The sequence below is a fragment of the Thunnus maccoyii genome, chromosome 18, assembly GCF_910596095.1.
Source record: "Thunnus maccoyii chromosome 18, fThuMac1.1, whole genome shotgun sequence".
Lineage (NCBI taxonomy): Eukaryota > Metazoa > Chordata > Actinopteri > Scombriformes > Scombridae > Thunnus > Thunnus maccoyii.
In genome coordinates, this window is record NC_056550.1 from 18,119,980 (window position 1) to 18,140,054 (window position 20,075).

At 39.6% G+C, this 20,075-nt stretch overlaps 2 protein-coding genes across 4 annotated transcripts; one reads left to right on the top strand and one right to left on the bottom strand.

Annotated features, from left to right (window-relative positions):
• Positions 1-280: 280 nt before the first annotated feature.
• lmx1al (LIM homeobox transcription factor 1, alpha-like) lies at positions 281-17,960 on the top strand. 2 transcript variants are annotated; one of them, XM_042392274.1, is made up of 9 exons: positions 281-685; positions 2,700-2,788; positions 3,659-3,848; positions 14,512-14,744; positions 14,958-15,121; positions 15,258-15,335; positions 15,430-15,550; positions 15,634-15,809; positions 16,289-16,376. In XM_042392274.1, exons 1-8 carry the CDS (start codon positions 642-644, stop codon positions 15,783-15,785), a joined length of 1,071 nt encoding a protein of 356 aa, XP_042248208.1. In that variant the 5' UTR covers positions 281-641; the 3' UTR covers positions 15,786-15,809; positions 16,289-16,376. The 2 variants fall into 2 exon arrangements, with proteins under 2 accessions (XP_042248208.1, XP_042248207.1); XM_042392273.1 differs by having other exon boundaries at positions 284-685; positions 15,654-15,809; positions 16,289-17,960.
• A 416-nt stretch (positions 17,961-18,376) lies between these two features.
• LOC121883835 (coiled-coil-helix-coiled-coil-helix domain-containing protein 5) lies at positions 18,377-19,837 on the bottom strand. Of its 2 annotated transcripts, none has more exons than XM_042392280.1 (4): positions 19,727-19,837; positions 19,345-19,485; positions 19,024-19,175; positions 18,377-18,693 (listed from the first exon to the last, which is right to left on the bottom strand). In XM_042392280.1, coding segments are annotated over exons 1-4 (324 nt in total). In that variant the 5' UTR covers positions 19,729-19,837; the 3' UTR covers positions 18,377-18,664. The 2 variants fall into 2 exon arrangements, with proteins under 2 accessions (XP_042248214.1, XP_042248215.1); XM_042392281.1 differs by having other exon boundaries at positions 19,345-19,481; positions 19,727-19,825.
• Positions 19,838-20,075: the final 238 nt, after the last annotated feature.

A 20,075-nucleotide genomic window follows, 5' to 3' on the forward strand; every position in this document is an offset into this window, starting at 1 on the left:
TTTCTAATTACAAGCACTGTGTTTTGAGATGTCACCTTTTCTACTCCCATGTCAGTCTTTTCATTTGTTTTGGTTTGCAGTGTAATGGCATTGAAATCGAGGCAACATTTTCTGGTGTCTAGATGGAGTTATGTTAAATGCAGCTGCTATCATCTTCATTTGCCTTTGTTCTTTTCATAATATCGTACCAGAATCAGGCAATTTACGCATATAATAAGATAACAACGACCATAATAGCTCGATTCCCACGTAAACAGTGTCTCACCGCAAGTCCTTTCACGTATGAACTGCGCCCTTTAAAGTCTCCGTCTAACCTCGAACACAAATGCAAAAGATCATCCTCATCTGAATTATCAATAGGCTGCATCATCGCTCATCTTCCCCTCATCATCTCCCGCACCTTCTCCCTCCCTCTCTGTCTGTCCATCTCCTCCCTCTGCGCCTTTTTTACGCACAAAACAAGTCGGAGCGCACACACACGGCTGGCGGAGAAAACAGGAGAGACAATAGACAATAGTTTGGGTCATCATGGTATTTGGATTTTTACCGTAGGGCAACATGCACGCCGGACTGTGACGTACAGGTGAACAATCCGTAAACGCTTCTGTTCATTTGCTGGCCGAAAGTTTCCCCAGTTTTTAATGTTGCCAACCGAGATTTCAGGAGGAGTGTGTTTCACCTCAAGGTAAGACTCCGCAACTCAGGAACAGGTTGTCAGTGAAGGCAGACGTGTGATTTGATTTATATATTATATATATATATATAAATCAAATCACACTCAAATTCAAATTCAAATCATATTCTGCATGAATGATTCTTTCTGCTTGAATTGATATGTGTTTCTTACTCTTACAGTTCTAATTGTTAAAAATGCGCAGGTAAAACGATGGAGTCACAGTGACCTTGCTATCTGATAAGTTATGGTCTTTGACTTGGTGTGTTCATCCAACTAGAAAGATCATATAGTAGAGCCAGTTTCTAACAGGTTTCAGTTGGTGGTTCAGTATCAAATACATTGCTTTGGATGGAGGATGTCTGATGCTCATCGTGGATAATAATTCTTTATCATTAGTTTTCAGCAGTTTTATGAGTAAAGTAATGACATCCTAACAGTCAGGTGTTCAAGTTTGTCATGTTTTTTCTTTTTTTTTAAACTTTTGATAGCACAAAGGTGATCCTGGTTTAACAGCTTTTTAAACTTAACTATATTGATTTGTGAGCTTTAAAAGGTTGGTCCCACCTTCAGAAGCTTCTTCCTTGAATGGTCATCTTTTACCTTTGCTTTGTGTTTTTGGCATCAACTTTAAAGAACAATATTGATCCTCATATAATATGACAATTATATTCCTTTAATTATAGCTCTAGGTTACCTGCAGGAAAGTTAATGATTTATTTTTTTAATTTTTTTTATTCATTATGTGAGTGTCAGGCTGTTAGTCTCGACATGTAATTATCGATGCATTACACAAATGTGTCAGTAATGTATTCAGCCCGCAGTTAGGCAAAACACCAAATCAGATTAGTTGTATTTACATAATTCATTTGTTTTATTTCATTACTTCATTTTCTGTAGCAATGCGTAACCTATTTTATATTTAGTAGAAATCACCGTACAGGCCTCTTAAAAGCTATTGTAAAAATTACAGTATCGTCTTCACATCTTAATCGATATCATAATAAAAACATCTAAATAAAATTAAGCATCCAATTGGATTATAAGCTTAATAAATATTATGATAGTAAAATACTACAGAATCTAAAGGAAACTGTAAATAATCTACATAGGTTAAGGTTCTCGCAAAACAAGAAAAAAAAGAAAAGATTATTCGTCAAATTTTCCTCAATTCCTCTTATATTTTCTCTGGATTTGTCGATATTTACAATGAATTTTGTATGATCCAAAATGCCGTAAACTTCTTTTATGCTTCTTCCATCATAATCCATTTTAATGTAATGGTACAGTTGGACAAATATAAAAGTAGAAACTAGAATTAATATCATTCAGTTAATATAAATCAATTACTGAATGCAAGAAGCCTTAAAACGTGTTCATATATTTTCATATTCATTTCAACACAAAAATGTTGAAAATTACACTATTAAAGATTATTACAAAGGCAAAGACATATAAATAGTTGTTTGTATGAGAAAATAGGCCTACGTAATTTTGGGGCATTTTCACAATTTTATACTATATTTCAATATTTGTGTTTATTTATTTTATTTTATTTTATTCTTACTATCTTGAGTGTTATTTAAAGTCAGACATAAACTAACTAAATATTAGCTGATTAGATTTATGGCCCATTACTGTAGCCTAATTTTAATCTAAATTTAAACCTATATAATTGGCATAATTGATGTTTGACGCTCATATATAATTCCTTTTATTTGGATTTTCATTATATTCTATTCTAGATACAAAAGCCGCTTTTTTAAAATCATTTTTATTTCTGCTTTTATGAACTGTCCAAACTGTGTGTGTGTTTGAGTGTGTGATTGTGGGAATTCGGTCTAATTTTGTATCTTTACTGTTATAATTTAAAATGTCGTAGAAACGTGTCTGGTCTTCATAGTGTGCGTGCATCAATCTATATTTTCTCTTACAAATTCTCTTATTTTCAAATGGATTTACTGCAGTGGTTCAGCTGATATTTTAGAGATAAACGCATTTTGGGTTGTTTTTTTTCTCTCTGCAGCAGTCACACTGAGGGAAGGAGAGAAGGGATGAAAACAGAGGAGAGCCATCAGTCCTGTCTGCAGCAGCCTCCATCCTCGACGCCTTTTGGTGAGTGAAACCGACAATTTGTTGCATGAGGCCACAGAGGAAATAAACTCTTCATCAATCGCTCAAAATTCAGGCCTTTCTACACCTGCGCAGAAATATCAGGACAACAAAGGAGAAAATAAAGACAAATCGGGGCAAAAGCTCATAATAAACTCACTATTTGTGAATATTACCATGAGGAAGAAATATCATCATAAATTCACTTTAACCTCGCTAATTATTATAAATGTATATAAAAAAAGTATAAATCCCTACAGAGGTAGGCTGTTATTTATACTATTAAGTAGGTCTGTGACAAAATTAGCAGCCTAGAAATATTATTTGAATGTTAGAGACACCATAGAGGAAAATAAAACAACAAAACGTGGACTATAATATATATAAAATTATATTAAAGAGGATTAAAAACAACAACAATGTTAAAGTAGTGAGATGTTTTTCACGTCGAAAATAAAAAAAAAAAACATTTTCAATGTTTTTTTTAAGGTTAGCCCACAATAAATCACAAGTAGGCTACACAAAAAGTCACTTTAGGCTTATTTTAATATTCCAGGAACATTTTTTAATCTTGAGATTTTTTGAAGTATCAAACAGATGAGTTATACTTACTGAACATGGCGGATAGTGATGTCATAGTGGCTTTCATTTTTCCTCCATGTCGAAGGAAACAGTTTTGCGCCAAATATTGAAAAATATACAACAAAAGTATAACGCAATGTGCAAGTTTCCCAGTGTTTTCACAACAGTGGAGAGAAATAAGGAGTCATAATTGTATTTGGGGGAGGGGGTTACATTGCGGGGGACTTGGACTCTTGACCCCAGTATTTTGAATACCCTGCTTTCGGCCCTGCCTCGATATGCTCCCTCCAGGTCCGGAGTACACGGGAGGGGGAGAGGTGTGCGCGGGCTGCGACTCTCCCATCGCAGACCGCTTCCTGCTGCGCGTGAACGAGCGCTCCTGGCACGAGACCTGCGTCAAGTGCACCGTGTGTTTGAGCGCGCTCACCGGGACCTGTTACTGCAGGGACCGCCTGCTCTACTGCAAGCTCGACTATGAGAAGTAAGAGCAAAACACACACACACACACATTTAAGTCCGTATCACTGTTTGTTGTTCCTCCAATGAGAGTATAAGGCAGAAGTACTCAAACCCTCTACTTAAAATAATAGGATAGAAGAAGAATAACTCATGTTCTCAAATCAGTTTAATGTAATCTACAGGTTGATAAAAAAAAAAATTTACTAGTAACACAAAAACATGTCCTCTTCACCATCGAGCTGAAACAAGACTGTTTTCAGAGTTCAGTCATTTTGGTGACACGTGATTTTTATTTATTTTATTTTTTTTACACTGACATTTTCTAGGTTTATCTCTAAAATATTAATTTTGCAAAGTAAAAAGTAACTACAGTCATCAGATAGATGTAGAGGAATAAAAAACACATATTTCCTTCTGTGTAGTGGATGACAATATATACATAGTAAATACATTTACTTCCCAAATCAATCACTTTCTTTTGTGATCAACTTTTTTATTGATAGGTTACATACAGTATATCTATCTATACACATACCCATACACACAACAACATACTCAAAAGCGTGTAGCCTACAAATACCGTAAGATAATTAATCATGATTCACAGCTTACACATGAACAGAAATCCATTTACAAACCCATGTAAAAACGTATTTAAATCACAAAAGACTACAAATGTGGAGACCCCATTAAATCCCCCTCTTCCCTTCCCACCCACCTCTTCTCAACCCTTTTGACCAGTATAACCACTAACTAATCAATCCATTATTAACAGTATTAAGGTTAAAATAGTTTCAGCTGTAAAACGACAATTTCCTCAAATCAGAAGCAAGTTGAAGTGATGTCAGCCTCCTTGTACCTTGTTTTCAAGCCAAGAAGAAGCTACATTCACACATTATGTTGATTTTAAAGACAAAGTCGTGTTTTCATGGCGCACCTCATAATACAGTCATCTTCATCCTCTCTGTGTTTCTGGTTAGCTGGCCCATTTTTGTCACGGTAATTTGAAAGTGATATGATATTTACAAAGTTACATGCTAATGTGGTTGTTATGTGTAGAGGGTGTGGTGTTTTGCCATAGATGATACTTTGCAGCCAGTTGTAACACACATTGACACTGAACCCACTTCTTTCTTTGTCAATCAAGTAAAACTCCATTAAAGAAAGTATTTAATAGGAAATTAGGAAGAATAAGTCAGAGTTAGAGGTTTAATATGTGATAAACTGATAAATAAACTTGTTTGTTAAAGTTGTTTGTTTCTCTTAACAATAGCAAAGATCTGTTAAAAAATCCAGACTAAACCACTTCTGACTACACCTCATTTGTGCACAATATTGTTCAGACTGAAACAACATTGACAGTTACTGAGCAAATAAATGTAGGTGTCAAGAGAGGTGAAGTATTTGCAATGCAAATGACCCTCAAATGAATGACTGCAAAATTTTGAGCTGAAGATGAACATAACTAAATTAAAAAGTATGGGATATGAGCTTTACAGATGTTTAGTAAAACTTTTAGATCATTTTAAATAAAAGTTAAAAGTGACCTCAGTCTCCCTTACACCCCCTGAATTGAAGGCTCTCGGTCTGATTGACATTGTGGGTTATATGGAGACATTTGGGAGCCTCTTTCCCCCTCTAAGGATTGTAATAAGATTTTTTTGTTTGTAGTTGACTGTTGAAAATGTGTTTGTCCACTCATAAATTCATTTATAGGATAATTCCCATAGTGTTTATATTCACAATCTCATTTGAATGAACAGCACTTGTTTCATGTTTAATAGTCATGCGATACACAGCATACAATACAATACATCATTGTGTGATGATTCAACTCTGTGGTAATATTTGAGGCTGTACCGTGTGTGTGTGTGTGTGTGTGTGTGTGTGTGTCGCGGTCAATGGGTATGACTGCAGTGGGAGCTCCAGGGGTAGAAGGCTGAAGGACGAGCCTGCAGCTTGTTATCATTGTTTTGAAAAGTGTCAGACGGCATCCAGCAGCTCCCACTGTACCTGACATCTGGAGGAGAGAGAGAGAGAGTGTATACACACACACACACACACACACACACAGAGGGAGAGAGAAAGAGAAACTGGCTGATGAAAGTCCTATTGTGTAACGTTTATCTGGAAAAATGAGTGGTTGTAGTGGAGGCAATAGCTTATCATAAATGAAGCACCGGGTTCGTTTTCAGTGATGGAATGAAAAAGCGTATTTGCTCTCCTCGTGTAATGACCGTTAATTGTAGATCCAAATTAATAGTCAGAGGCTCAATCACTGTGGTGTTGATTTAGTCCCCTATACATTGCATATGGATAGTTGCCTTGTTGTGTGAGTCGGTGCCAAACTTGGCACACTGTACTGCTTGTGACCTTCAACGGATCAGCAACAATGTCTCCCTGTTTTCCCTGCAGTCTGTCCATCAGCGCCTTACACCACACACTCCTCCCCCTCATCTACAGCAGGTGTGTGCATTGTAACAGGCAACCAAGTCCAAGAATTTGAAACATGCACAAGAATTTGAGGGGAATTTATATAATTATTAGGGGATGCTAATTTTCTTTTAACCCTCTAATTGAAGCTTGGTGCCATTTTAGTTCCAGCTGGTTGAAAGAGGCAGAGGCAGATAAACTGTATGATGTCACATTGATATAAGTTTTCCAGGTATTGAATTAATCAAACTAATTTTGAAGCAGTGTGTGTGGATGAAATGTATACATACATGGTAAGATGGCATCTTGCAGGCTTTTCTAGCTCCCACTGGGTTATTTTCCATGTCTCCCTCATGCAGTATCTCTGGCTTGTCCAAATATTTTTTAATTTATCCCTTGCTTTGATTACATCACCCAGCACACACAGGCAGACTTCTCCTCCCTGGCGCTCCCTCAGCATAAGTTAAAGGCCACATTGTACTAATTTTACAGTGCAGCTACTCTGCTCATCTGTTGGCGTGTGCTTTTCAGTAGTTTGCTGTCTCCGAAGAAAATGAATTAGAAAAAAATGCTGAATGTGTTTAGGGTGATATAGCTCTGATTTTTTTTATATTTAATATATTCTGTTGAGGTGGAGATAAAAAAGAAAAGCATCAGTTAAAATGAGGAGCCAAATATAATTTTTAAATGTGACCCATCCCCCACCTTGAGTTATGCCTCGGGGCTAAAGTTTGTTTAACATTTTGCATTTTTCATGTTTTTGAAGAAAATTTTGCCTCAAAATTATTCGAAATGGACTGCTTTTGAGTCTTCAGATAATGAATAAGCAATTACGTTTTCTTATATCTATACTACTACCCTACTCATATCAAGCCAATTGTTATCCATGTAAAAAACAAAACAGGAGGTATGCCTTCAGTTTTGAGTTGTCCTGGTCTCATCTGTTATGGAAATTAGGGGATTTAGACACCATATACTCAAGTGCGTCTTGTGGATTTTTCTTGTGGATTTATTTTTGTTTTTAAACCTCAAGAAATACTCTGTAACTCCATCCTGTTATGGACCAGATGTTCAGCAAGAAGCTTTAGAAAAATTTTTAAGGCAAGACTTCCCTCTACACTCTAAAGTGCCATCAGTATTTTTTAAAGGACAAGTGCAATGCATCACTCATACCAACAAGATGGGAAGAATAATAAAAATGTGGATGGAAAACATTTAATACATCAGAAACACAAGCTGGGTATTACTGAGCAACACTTAAGAAGAAATTTAGGATTTTTAAACAAAGCAATTAAAAGCAAAGCACAAGTTTCCAACTGTAAATTAAAAACATTTATTTTAAATAAAAGTTACAAGATGATTAAATATCATTCTGCTTGAAAATAAGAGTAGCTGATTTGCAGAACATGCATGAATAATTTCTATAACCTTCAGTATCCTACATGCACTTTTTACATTGTCATTGTCTTTCACAGACTGGGTCAACATTATGGTTCCTTGCCAAACTGAGTGGTATAAGGCCAGTGTTCCCTGGTCAATAGTGCTGAGCCCAGACAGAATAGAGGGTAGCCTGGCTGTGCAGAGCCTGCAAGCTCCCTTGTAAGCCCCATAAAGGCAGCTTCAGCCCTGTGAAAAACAGGTCACCGGGGTGGATATTCACTAAACCTTGGGTTTAATACCTCACTCTGTGGGGTGGAGGGCACAGAGACTACATCTAGGTTTACAAACTCCGTCTCTCCAGACGGAGAGAGGGAGACCCTGCCGCCATAGTTATGGAATCTCCCTCTGCTGACTGAGTAGCTATATGTGAGTCTAACACCAACATCCTGGTGTAGTATCTCCTCGGGTTACTCTGCGTTTATGCGAGTGAACTTCTGAGTCTTACTGCTCTAAAACACTGAGACTGAGGATAGATACATGCATCCTCTTCCCCTCCATACCCCCACCATACCCATCGTTCCTCTCGCTGTCTCTCTATCGGTTACCTCATTCATCACTGTCTGCTTTGTAATAATATTTCTCTATTCCAAACCTCATTTCCTTTTCGTTGAGATTGATAGCAGCGATGACACCAAACAGTTTATCTCCCTGATTATCCCTTGTTTTCTCTTAATCGCCCCCCCCCCCCCCCCCCCCCCCCCCCCCCCCACCGCCCCCTCCACCCTCAGTGCCTCTTTGTGTCTCAGGATGGGGATGGGAGGAGGAGGAGGAGGAGGAGGAGGTGGGGAGGCTGATTGGGTACAGTGCTAATTACCCAGTGTTCTCTGGCTGTCCTGTGATGACAGGCCTGACACTGGGCTGTAGGGAAATACTATTAGAGAGAATTATGCAATGACACGTCAGAGGGACAACAAGCTCTTATCCTGATCAGCTAGCACCTAAATACTGAGTGACGAATGAATACCATATGAGTAACCTTTAATACTGTGAGTCTAGATACTGAAACTGTCATAGTTTTAAAGGGTATGTCACCTTTTGAAATGACTTTTAAAACTAGAACTTACTTCGAGTGACGTCTTTTGCAGGTAGATTGGCTTTTATTTGCTCATGTTTTGAGACATTCAACTTTAAGATTGAACAGGAGTGTAATTTTGTTTGTGGTGCTCACAGCCATGAAAAAGTACATTTGCAAATTACATAACATTTTTTAAAAAACAGCAATGTGTCCTCAGAAACAATATCGTGATTGTATTAGGGTGGCAGCAGAAATATCAGAAACTGATATCTATCTCCTATCTGCATGGCCAGAAACCATCAGAGATAAGTAAGAAAACATTTTTAATTTCAGGGAATCCATCTTGAAATAATTGAACATTTCTGCCCACATAATGCAAGTGAAAGGAAAGTTTTTGGTTCAGTGCAGAGCTGGAATTATTAAATTAATTATTTTGATAATCGATTTATCATTTTAAGTAATTTTTAAGAAGAAAATTTCCAAATGATTCCAGCTTCTCAAGTGTGACTATTTTCTTGTTTCTTTAGTCTTCTATGATAATCAACTAAATATCTTAGATTTGTGGACTGTTGGTTTGGACAAAACAAGACATTTGAGGACATCATGGTCTCTGGGAAACAGTGATTGACATTTTTCATCATTTTCTGACACTGGACCAACCAACTAATTGATTAAATGAGAAAATAATCGACAGGTTAATCGATAATGAAAATAATCGTCAGTCACAGCCCTAGCTCAGTGTGAGTTTAGGTGAGTCATGAGTCAGGACTGTACTATATGCATAAATCCCAACGCAGTTCTGAAATGTTGTAACACTCCTCCCTTACCCAGGAGTCGTACATTAGCTAAAGCTGCAGCTCAACAGATGATGGGTGGAAGTGTGCCGGAGGAAAGAAAAGTGGGGATGGGGGAGGTTTGCGTTGTTGAAGAACAGTAAGATTTTATGGTATAAATGAAATAACATCAGGGAGAAATCTCAGTGATGGAGAAAGGGTTATAAATGGGATAAAGACGGTAAAGACAAGGTGTCTGAGAGTTTTAGGAAGGGAACAGCTGCAGGGAGGGGCAGAGGTTTATCTGGGTGTGTGTGTGTGTGTGTGTGTGTGTGTGTGTGGTGATGGTGGTGGGGTGGGGGGGTGATATTGCCACTGTTTTTGCATAATGTGAGATGAGACCCCATCATCTTTCCTCCCCCACAACAATTTTATAACAGACAGCTAATAAATGTTTCATGGCAGAACAAGCTGCTCGCCTTGGCTTTATTAAATCTGAGATAATAAAAGCAGAGAGGAAGAGGGAAAAAAGAGAGAGAGAGAGAGAATAGGGGGTCGCACTAGAGAGGGAGCGATAGGGAGATCGGCGTAGACTTTTCTCAAATCGACCGGCTGTATCTCCTGTTTCTGGGGCAACGGGTCCCGCTGTCCCCCGTCACCCCCTCCCCACTGCTTCCCGCTCCGCCAGAGACAGACAGGAAATGAGAAACGGGCAGACAGGATATTGCGTTCTGGTGGCCTGGGGATTATCTAAACTAACACACACACACACACACTCCCTCACGCACACACAAACACACATCTAGGCTGTATCCACACACATAGCATTCATTCTTGGTAGCATCAGGTGTACATCGCACACACCCAGAGACACATATCATGCAGACCATGCACATCATGCAGGTTTTTAGATGTTACTTTACACAGGTTCATTACTTTTGGTTTTGAATGTTACAGGCTTCAGTACTGCTCTCATGTAGAGCCGGTGTTATTACCAGTGTGCACGATTTACACTGAGAGTCATGACATGTAACTGTATAACTGTGAGATTGGCTGAGGGTTTTTGGCAGAAATGCCTCTGAAAATGTGTTCCATACACCGAAGGCCCTCGTGGCCATTAGGTAATAATGATTACATGGTTTTTACAAATTTTGGGGAGCATTCATTGAGCAAGAGGACTGTTTATGATGTTAGTTTATTGATGCATGATATGGCGCACAAATGACAGCATCTGTCAGTGTTTTATTGATGTTTGTACCCAGGCACCTTATCTGTGTTTACACAAACTGTGCATATTTGTGTTTATGTGACTGTATATATACCCATGTGTGTGTATGTATGTGCCTGTTTGGGACTGCACTATATGTATATATGTATTTATATACATGCGTGTGTGTGTGTGTGTGTGAGTGTGTGTGTGTGTGTGAGTGTGTGAGTGAGCGGTGGCAGGGGTAGCAAGTATCGTGGGGAATGCTGGGAGATTTTAATAACACAGAAGCAGTGCAGGGAGATTTAATAAAAGGAGATGATGTGATTACTGAACCTTGGCTCTGAGCCATTTTGCTTCACAGAGCAATATCCGCTGAAAATGCGCACACACACACACACACACATACACACACCCTTACACACACATCTAAGAAATGGATACTAAACAGAATACAACTTAAAAGTAAGATTGTTGCATATCATTGGTTGTTTTTGCATCCATTACATGCATTTTTGGATATACTTTCACTCTCAGGGCAGGTGTAAACACCCATTCGCATGACATACATTATGGTCATCCTGAATACATATGTGGGAATCATAAGCTAGTACATGAATATCTCAGCATATTACATGTTTCGAAACAGAAATGAATCTTAAACTATAGGGATGGAATCAAAATTAGACAGCTGTGGTACCAGGACCAAGCTCAAATTTGAGCTTGCTAAAGGAGGTAGATTGGAGTTAGTATAAGCAAACTCGTACCTGCATAAATATTCATCAATTATGAAAGCAAGCACGACAATTGTAATCGCTCTGAGACACATACATATTTATGAAATGATTGTGTTGCAGTCCAGACAATGTCGTGCTTGTCAGAGCTCACAGGCAAAACAATGCCACATGACACAGCTTAGGGAGATGACGAAGATTCTGTTATTCTGTTTGTATGCCTAAGATCTGAAATACAGCGAGCAAGAAATGATTATAACCACCCCAATACTTACAATACATCACCTTTTCCTGCTTGTTTACATTCGATCTCATAATCAGTGAGCTTTGACTTAGTCATGCCCCCTAACCCCTCCAAAATCCACAGGCAACGGAGGTGAAGTTGCTGGCGGCCAAAGTGACTAAGAGTTTGTACATTACAAGATCTCAAGGTTGACTGTTCTCTTCAGTCTTCTGTCTGCACTTACATATCTGTTCTTTGTCATATAAACACATCACTTCATTAAAAGAAAGCCCTCTAGAGAGTTAATTCCTCTTCAAAATGTCTTTTCTGATAGATTTGTACACAGCTGGGGCTTTTCTTTACCTCTCAAATTTTTAGACTCTAATTTCATTCCACTTTTTTTTTTTTTATATTGCAGAATTCAAATGTTGTAGAAAGGTCAGTGTCATGCAAAAATCTTTCTCTCCACTAATTCCTGACACAAGCAAAATTATGGCTGCTGCATTAGTGATATTCAGACTTTGAAAAATCATGTTTTGTGGTAATAGAAACTGATTGTTGTCCTCATTATTCTGTATTTTATCATACACAAAATATAATCAAAAACACAAGCTTCTTTCATTTACAAGTAGCAAGTGTTTTAGACCTGTGGCCTCAAATTGAGAAACTATCTTTATCTTTAAACAAACATGTTTAATATATGTGCAAACGTTTCTCTAGGAAATTATCCAATACATTATGTACTCAGATATACTGGGAAATTTATAGTGTCATCCAAAACATGAATTCTGAGAGTGCGGGTGTGTTTGACCAGATAAATATAGTCTACCTCATTCGTGTGGCTGCTCTTTAACCATTATGTCCATAGTGATTTATTGGAGGCTACACCCTGGTCAGGGCCAGTGTGAATGATACTTCTATTAGAGGGATTAGACTGATCTACTTACAGACCCCCCTCTGTGGCAGTTGCCCCAAGTTGCCTTCATTTGCCATGTTGAGTAAATTCCTACCGTGCTGTGTACACCCCGATTAGGGACTGTGGGACTTAACCACCAACATCATCACTCTTATGTCAAGCAATCCTATGACAATTCTGTTGTATTTTGTTCACAGTGAAAGGAAGTGTTTAAGGTGTTGACGTGTGTATTTGGGTGGAGAGTGAGACTGCATAGATCAGTGTGATGATTGCTCTCCTAAATGAAATACATGTTAGATGCCAGATATTATGATTGGCATATGGATTCTTGCAGAATTTTTTTTTAGAGGCAGCATCTCGAAGACACTATGCAATATTACTATAAGAAAATGGGTTGAGCAACATGTACTTAAACACAAGGGCCTGTCACAATAGATCTATGTAGGGCTGCTTATAGGTACACTGGGGTTTTTGTGGTGACGTTAAGTTAGCGACACTGTCATTTGGGGAGTTTGGGGAGCGTTTGGCAGATGGATTGAGAAAGATTAGCCGTAGCAGCTGCGTTTGGGACAGAATCACAGATTAGGAGCTCTAATGTGCAGACCTGGCTCCTTCTTTACACTCCAGATTTGGGCAGCAACACCTTCCTATCACTCAGTCAGGGAGCGACAACACTTCTGTCTTGGTCCCTTCCTCCCCCTGTTCACTCCCCTCTCATGCTCCCTCCCTTCTTGCCCAGGTTTGTGTTTTGTTCCGGTGCTGTATTGTATCTCAATCCACAGACTTTTCTCTTCTTCATGCTCTGACTACTTTGTAAATCCTCCTGTTGAAGTGATATTCTGATGATCTAATGTATCTACCCTTCCAGCTTGTAGGTGTGTTGCACCACCAGCATGTTGATGGGTGCTGGTATGGTGAACGTTGGTAACTAGCCAATATCAGACTAGGTATACTGATACTTGGTGAGTGGGCGTGTGCAAATGTCTGTGTGCATGCCTGCGCGTGTGCATGTATGTGTGTGTGTGTGTGTGCGAGTTTCTATGTTTGTGTGTCTATGTGTGTTTTAGTGTGCATAAGTGAGAGGAGAGAGATTAACCCCATGCTATCCCCAATCCCTGGTTATGAGTTTACAGCGTCTGTCTGGCCATCGCACTGTTTAAACAACAATCTAATTAATCCTGTCTTTATTAGTTTCAGTGAACTGGGGAGGCAGGCTGGGAGGGCGTGAGGGAGAACTGGGAATGCTGGCAGAAAATACTGGGGAGGGAGGGGGAGGAAACCAAGTGCGAGAGCAGAGGATTTGAGAGGAATTTAATGGCAGAGACTTAGGCCCTGGGAATGGAAATAGGGATGTGAAGTGACGGTGAGGCAGAAGAGAAATTGAAGGGTTATAACATCTCACAGGAGGAGAGATGGAGGGACAAAAGGAGGAAAGTGGTCATGGGGAAAAGCAATGGACCTGAGAAACACTTTGTATTAAGCTTTATTCATAATGTTAAATCAGTGCTTTAAGATTGTGGGTGGGATACGGATAGACTGGTGTTCACCCCATTAAACAGATCTCAACATGTAAGGAATTAAAAGGCAAAAACTCACAACAGGCTGCTTTCTTATCATAAGCTCACTACTGCCACCTACTGTCATGAGGGAGAGAAGAAAATACATCATAAAAATGTAGACTACTGTTATTCCTCTCAGCAGATGTTCATATAGTTGCTCTGTGAATTGGGTAATGTTTATACGACCTTTAATTAAGCGACTATGCTAATCTCTACAATCATTGGAGCTGAGGGTAAATGTGTCGGAGCTCACGGTTTGTGCCTCCATCTTTAATTACCTCACCTTCCTTATTGTGCATTCCTTGACTCCCATCATGCCATGTTTTACAATTTATGTAAAGTGTCCCTCACAAATAAGCCCACATGTCTCTCTGTGCACTTCCAGGCTGTTTGTAAGGAAGTGCAGCGCCTGTCTGCAGGTGATTGGACGTTCAGAGCTGATAATGCGCGTGCTAGGCCAGGTGTACCACCTGGGCTGCTTCAGCTGCTGTGAGTGTGAACGCCGGCTGCAGAGGGGTGATGAGTTTGTGCTGAAAGAAGGCCAGCTGCTCTGTCGCATGGACTATGAGAAGGAGAGGGAAATGCTTGCTGCCATTAGTCCCACACCAACTGAATCAGGTAAAGTAGGTTTGTTACATGGCTACTTGGCCTGAATCACATGTTTTACGTCTTCAACAGTTCACTATCTACTCAACTACTGGAGCCACATCAATGTTGAATACTTCCTCTTCTGTTGCCCAGACTTCCCTGCTTTTTATTTAAGGAAGAATGAAAATGCACCTTCTCATATGGGCTGTTCCGACTGTTTTGTTGTCTGCTTACCTTGCTCAGTGAAAAGTGAGGACGAGGACGGTGGAGGGGGATCTGGTGGGGGGAAGGCTGGTGATGAAGGCAAGGAGCACAAGCGTTCGAAACGACCACGCACTATCTTGACCACACAGCAGCGCCGTGCTTTCAAGGCCTCCTTTGAAGTGTCTGCTAAGCCTTGCCGCAAGGTGGGTGGATCAGCTTCTCTTGTCCAAGCCAGGAAATACTCCCTTGCCTTACAAAGTTCATTGTTCTTTGTTAGTACATAACCGTGTCTGACACTTAAAGTTCGTTATTTAAAACAACTGAAACTCTAACCTGTAGGTGAGGGAGACACTGGCTGCTGAGACTGGGCTGACAGTGCGAGTGGTGCAGGTGTGGTTTCAAAACCAGAGGGCCAAGGTTAGACTTTACATATTTCTTGGAAGATATGTTCAATCTCACAGATAAAACACAGAGAAATTTCACACCGACAGCGTGTCTCTTTGTGCCTCAGATGAAGAAGATAGCTCGGCGACAGCAGCAACAGCAGCAACAGCAGCAGGAACAAGAACAGCTGGGAGGGACCAGGAGAGGACCGAGTAGAGGGGGCCGCCAGAGCAACGATGACAGTGAGGGTAAGAACAGTACAAATGCAGGATTAAGGATAGAAGAATTGGCAACTATTAGAAGAACAGATTACAAAGTGGTATGTCTGAAGTGTTTCTCATCTCCACACAGATGGCTCTAGTACCCATGGCATGGATGGGATCCTGGGATATCCCTCTCTGCCTCGGCAGCAACTACTCACTCTGGACCCCAACATCTATGGTGGAGAGCCATTTCGACATGGGCTTACACCACCTCAGCTGAGCAATGAGCAGCTCCACTCTTATGGTAAGACAGAAGATCAAAGCTGCAAGTTTAAAAGAAACAGTCACTTCATAATGAAAATTTTGTGATTATCTCTTCACCCTCATGACAGGGGAAACTACAAATCAAGGTCATGGGAAGTTAGCCTGTGTAGTTAAATTCTTCCAAATCACTGGGTTTAATGGGGCTTTGTACACTAGAGTCAAACAATTGCACTACCCATTTTTTTTTTATTATTTCCTTGGGAAATGTGCAGTGGGAGGCAAAACTTGAGCGTTTTAACTCAGAACAGTTGGGTTATGTTGCATTAGGTGCTAGGAAAATGTTTGAATTACATTTTTTGCAGTTGTAAAACAGATGTAAGGATATAAGGAAAAGGCTGACATTAAATTATGGGGCTGACTTACTGTCTTCAGGAGTGTTCATATTCTTCTGTGAGCTCTGGTACTAACTAAAGATCGCTCCACTTCAGCTGTGCACACTCTCGCTCTTTTTCGTCGCAGACTCAGAGACAGTGTTCCACGACCTGGACAGCGATGGAAGCCTCGGTCACCTTGGCGACTGCCTCCTAGCAACAGGGGAGGGTGGCCTCCTGCCAGGGCGAGTGGGAAACCCCATCGACCGTCTCTACTCCATGCAGAACTCCTACTTCACCTCCTGACCCTTATAAACTCTCACCCTCCCCCTCCTCTTTCACCTCTCACCTCAGAGATGCAGCTAATGGAGTCTGTCCATCAACATGCCTGTGGGACCACTCTCCATGAAACAGCCTACACCCAAACATCCCCTTATCACCGACAAAAATCATCACAAGTCAATCATAATAATAATAACACTTTACAGCAGATTAGCATAATGTTCCCATCATCTTTCTTAGATAAGAATCACATGCTGGAAATACAGACACTGTAAATGTCCAAGATATGTAAAGGGGCCTAAGTTTCTCCTGTTGTATTTATGTAATGTTCAATGAAATGAATGAGTTACATGGCACTTTTAAACAAAAAAACAAACAAAAACAAACAAAAGACACATATTGATATGTATATCATGAATTACAGCTGATAATTGGTTGTTGAAAGTGAATTCATCAAGCAAGTTACATGTTAGGAGTCTTGGCAGGTCTTATGAGCAGCTGAGGGTCTAAATTAAATGAGTGTAATTACACTTTTGACAGGACCAGTGATTAGTTCTTGTGCGTGAAAGACTGCAGCGTATACAATACTGTATATGGATTGGAGTACAATTTTGCTCTCAGGTTAGTGTGTATGTTTATGTAACCTGAGCCATAACTCAGGATATTGTGCTGGATAGGATTACAATTTAACTTGCCCAATGATTTCAAGAATGTAGACTGGAAAGATAAATTTGAAGTGAACCTCCACATAAAATATTATTACTACATAGTTTTTGGTAATGCAATGCATGACAGGTACAATGCGGACCAAAAATCACATTTTTTTTTTTAGCATTAAGACAACACTACAGGGTCATTTGAAGAGCCTTATACGGAAACAGGGTTGTAGAAGGGATTACTGCTTTAGCTTTCCCTTTTCTTTTATAATATAATCACCAATAAGCAGCGCAAACAGCAAATAACAACCAATGGATCTATATTGCCCAAAACTTAGGACACTGGGTACATAATGATGTGCTCCAAATGTAAATGTGAGTATGACTGTGTTACAATTAATTGTTGTAGTCACCTTCTGTAATAATTTCTTTCTCGAACATCTCAGATTAGATGTTGTTAGGTAGATATTTTGTACCTTCTTCTGTGATAATCAACAAATATTTAAACTGTAGCATGATATTTATGTGTCACAAAGTAGGTTTAAATAAATAGCCTCCAGACTAAAGTTGGATAGCAAGTCTTGCAGCAAGCATCAGGATCAATCTCACAATGTGGTGCAGAATAAAATAGGATTAGGGCGATACTTGTTTCATTTAGATGCCAGTGATCGGCTACAGCTTGTGACATTCTTTCATGGCAATATGTTTTAACTCTGATCACCGACTCATGGTATTTTTACAGTGATATTTTTGTGAATGTAACTTATTTGTGCGGTATTAGGTGAGTTTCTATCTAACTTTTATGTTCAGTGACTGCCAGGTGATGTGCTTTGAATGTAATGTTGCCGTATCTTCAATACAATCTGCGGTTTCATCTTTGAAGTATGCCTGCCTCGTTTGTCCTAAATACGATAAATGAAGATGCACTGATCACTTTCTCATCTGGTATAAACAGAGTGTATAACACTTGAAAGGAGAGAATCTTTTTCCCCTCTATTACCTCCTTCAAAGTTTTAATAGTTCAACCAGAAAATGTCTGTTCTGCTTGGTGGTCACAGGGCTCATAACTCAACATCCTCCCTCTGTCTCTCTCAGTTGTCCCGCTGATTAGAGGTGGACAGCCTCCTCCGTCTCCTTTCTTCCCAGACTCCCCATTTCTCAGTCACTGAGTAGTCAGGAGAGTTTGTGTGGGAGTGATACATTCCAGTTTAATATTTGACTCTGACTCAGAGCTGGAGAGGATGGGAGGGACTGAGACGAGCAACAGAAAACAATAGAGGATGTCTACATCCGCATGATTAATACATGTCTGATGTCACTTTTAATGAAATGACTCAATAAAGACCAGTACAAACTTCCTTGCTTACTGGCAAGTATTAATGTCATTTTCACATGAACACTTACACTTACATGAGAAAACAGTGATAAAAAAGAGCAATACAGCAATCAAATACTCTACACAACCTGTCTAACTCACAGTACTGTTGCATTCATCTACACCTCACTGTACATAACATTATAAACCAGCCCATCTGTGCTTCTGTGGAGACAGGTGTAATCTGAAGGTGATGGAAGATGGCTGAATGCTACGATGGCTGAGGTACTGGATTTGTAGCTGTGAAAAGAAAAGGAAAATATTGTTATGTTGACCATTAATGTAATACAATGCAAAGATAGTGCAGTATTGGTACCATTTTGCTGACATTATAACCAAATTAGGGCATTATTCGTGTGAAATTTCACCGCTGCACATCTGAAATATTCCAGCATGCACAAACCATGCAATGTGATTAAAATACACCCCCGCTTCTTCAAGAGACAAGTGAGAAGACTTAATATTCTGCACACTGTGCACATTCCTATCTCTTGTGTTTTATTCACTTCCATTTTCAACTGGTTATACGTGACTTTGAATTGTGTAGAGCTAATTCCAGCAAGGACTTACCCACTTCACTAAGGTCCACCGTCTCTGCACAGCCCAGAAAGCGAGCAACATGTGGTGAGCAGGAGGCAGGTTTGTCCTGGTTTTCTCTGAGACAGCGCTCAAACTCAACAAACTCCTTGGAACAGTCCTGTCTGATCTTCTGGATCACTGGGCTATCAAAACAAATGCAGGAGTTATATACAAATATGCTTTTTTGGTTTGCTTTGGCTGGCTTTTATTTTATTTTTTTTTACAATTATTTATCAATGTGGGTGAGAGGGTGTTCAGGGTCACATAGGAGTGCATGGAAGATGCACGCATGCAAGCATGTTGCCGCCTTACTGTGATGATGTGCAATGTGCAACCTTCATCTTCAGTTCATGACACTGGTTCTGCCATGTTGATGGGTTGGAGGCCACACATGACCCATAGGCTTCCATTTCTTTATGGCAGTATTTGGTCGTGATATCCATAGCAGCCTGCCTGAAAGGTAACAGATGCAAGTATTGTCGTATATATATCAGTGATTACTGACAAGCCCCACAAACCATCGTCAACTTTACAAACTTAATATAGTGAGCAGCAAAAAAATAAACTGAATATAACTTAGTGGTTTTATTGAGCATGCAGACATAATTCAAGTAGCAAATGTGTTTATTTGTAGCATATATCTACTTCACTGATTAGAGAATGTGTTTATATGTGCCGTATTTAAATTTCTTACATGTTGCTCTCTTAGGCTCGTCTCAAACGATGAAGCTGATCAATCAAGGTTATCAAACCAGTACTTCTACATGTGGTGCCATGTCTGTGCGGGATCCACTGCCGTACACACCCTTTTAATATCCGATAGGATGGGAGTAAAACATTGTGAAACAGTCCTTTAATTTAATTGGTTCATGTTTGCGTCAATCACACACTTTGGTCACGCCCCTACAATGACGATACATGTATTAAAGGGATAGCCACTTAATTGCATAATTACAGAATTGAAGAACAAATACAGTTTATATTTGGTTAATGAAACCTCCTTATACACGAGCCATGTGAAGTTTAACCAAAAAGAAACAATT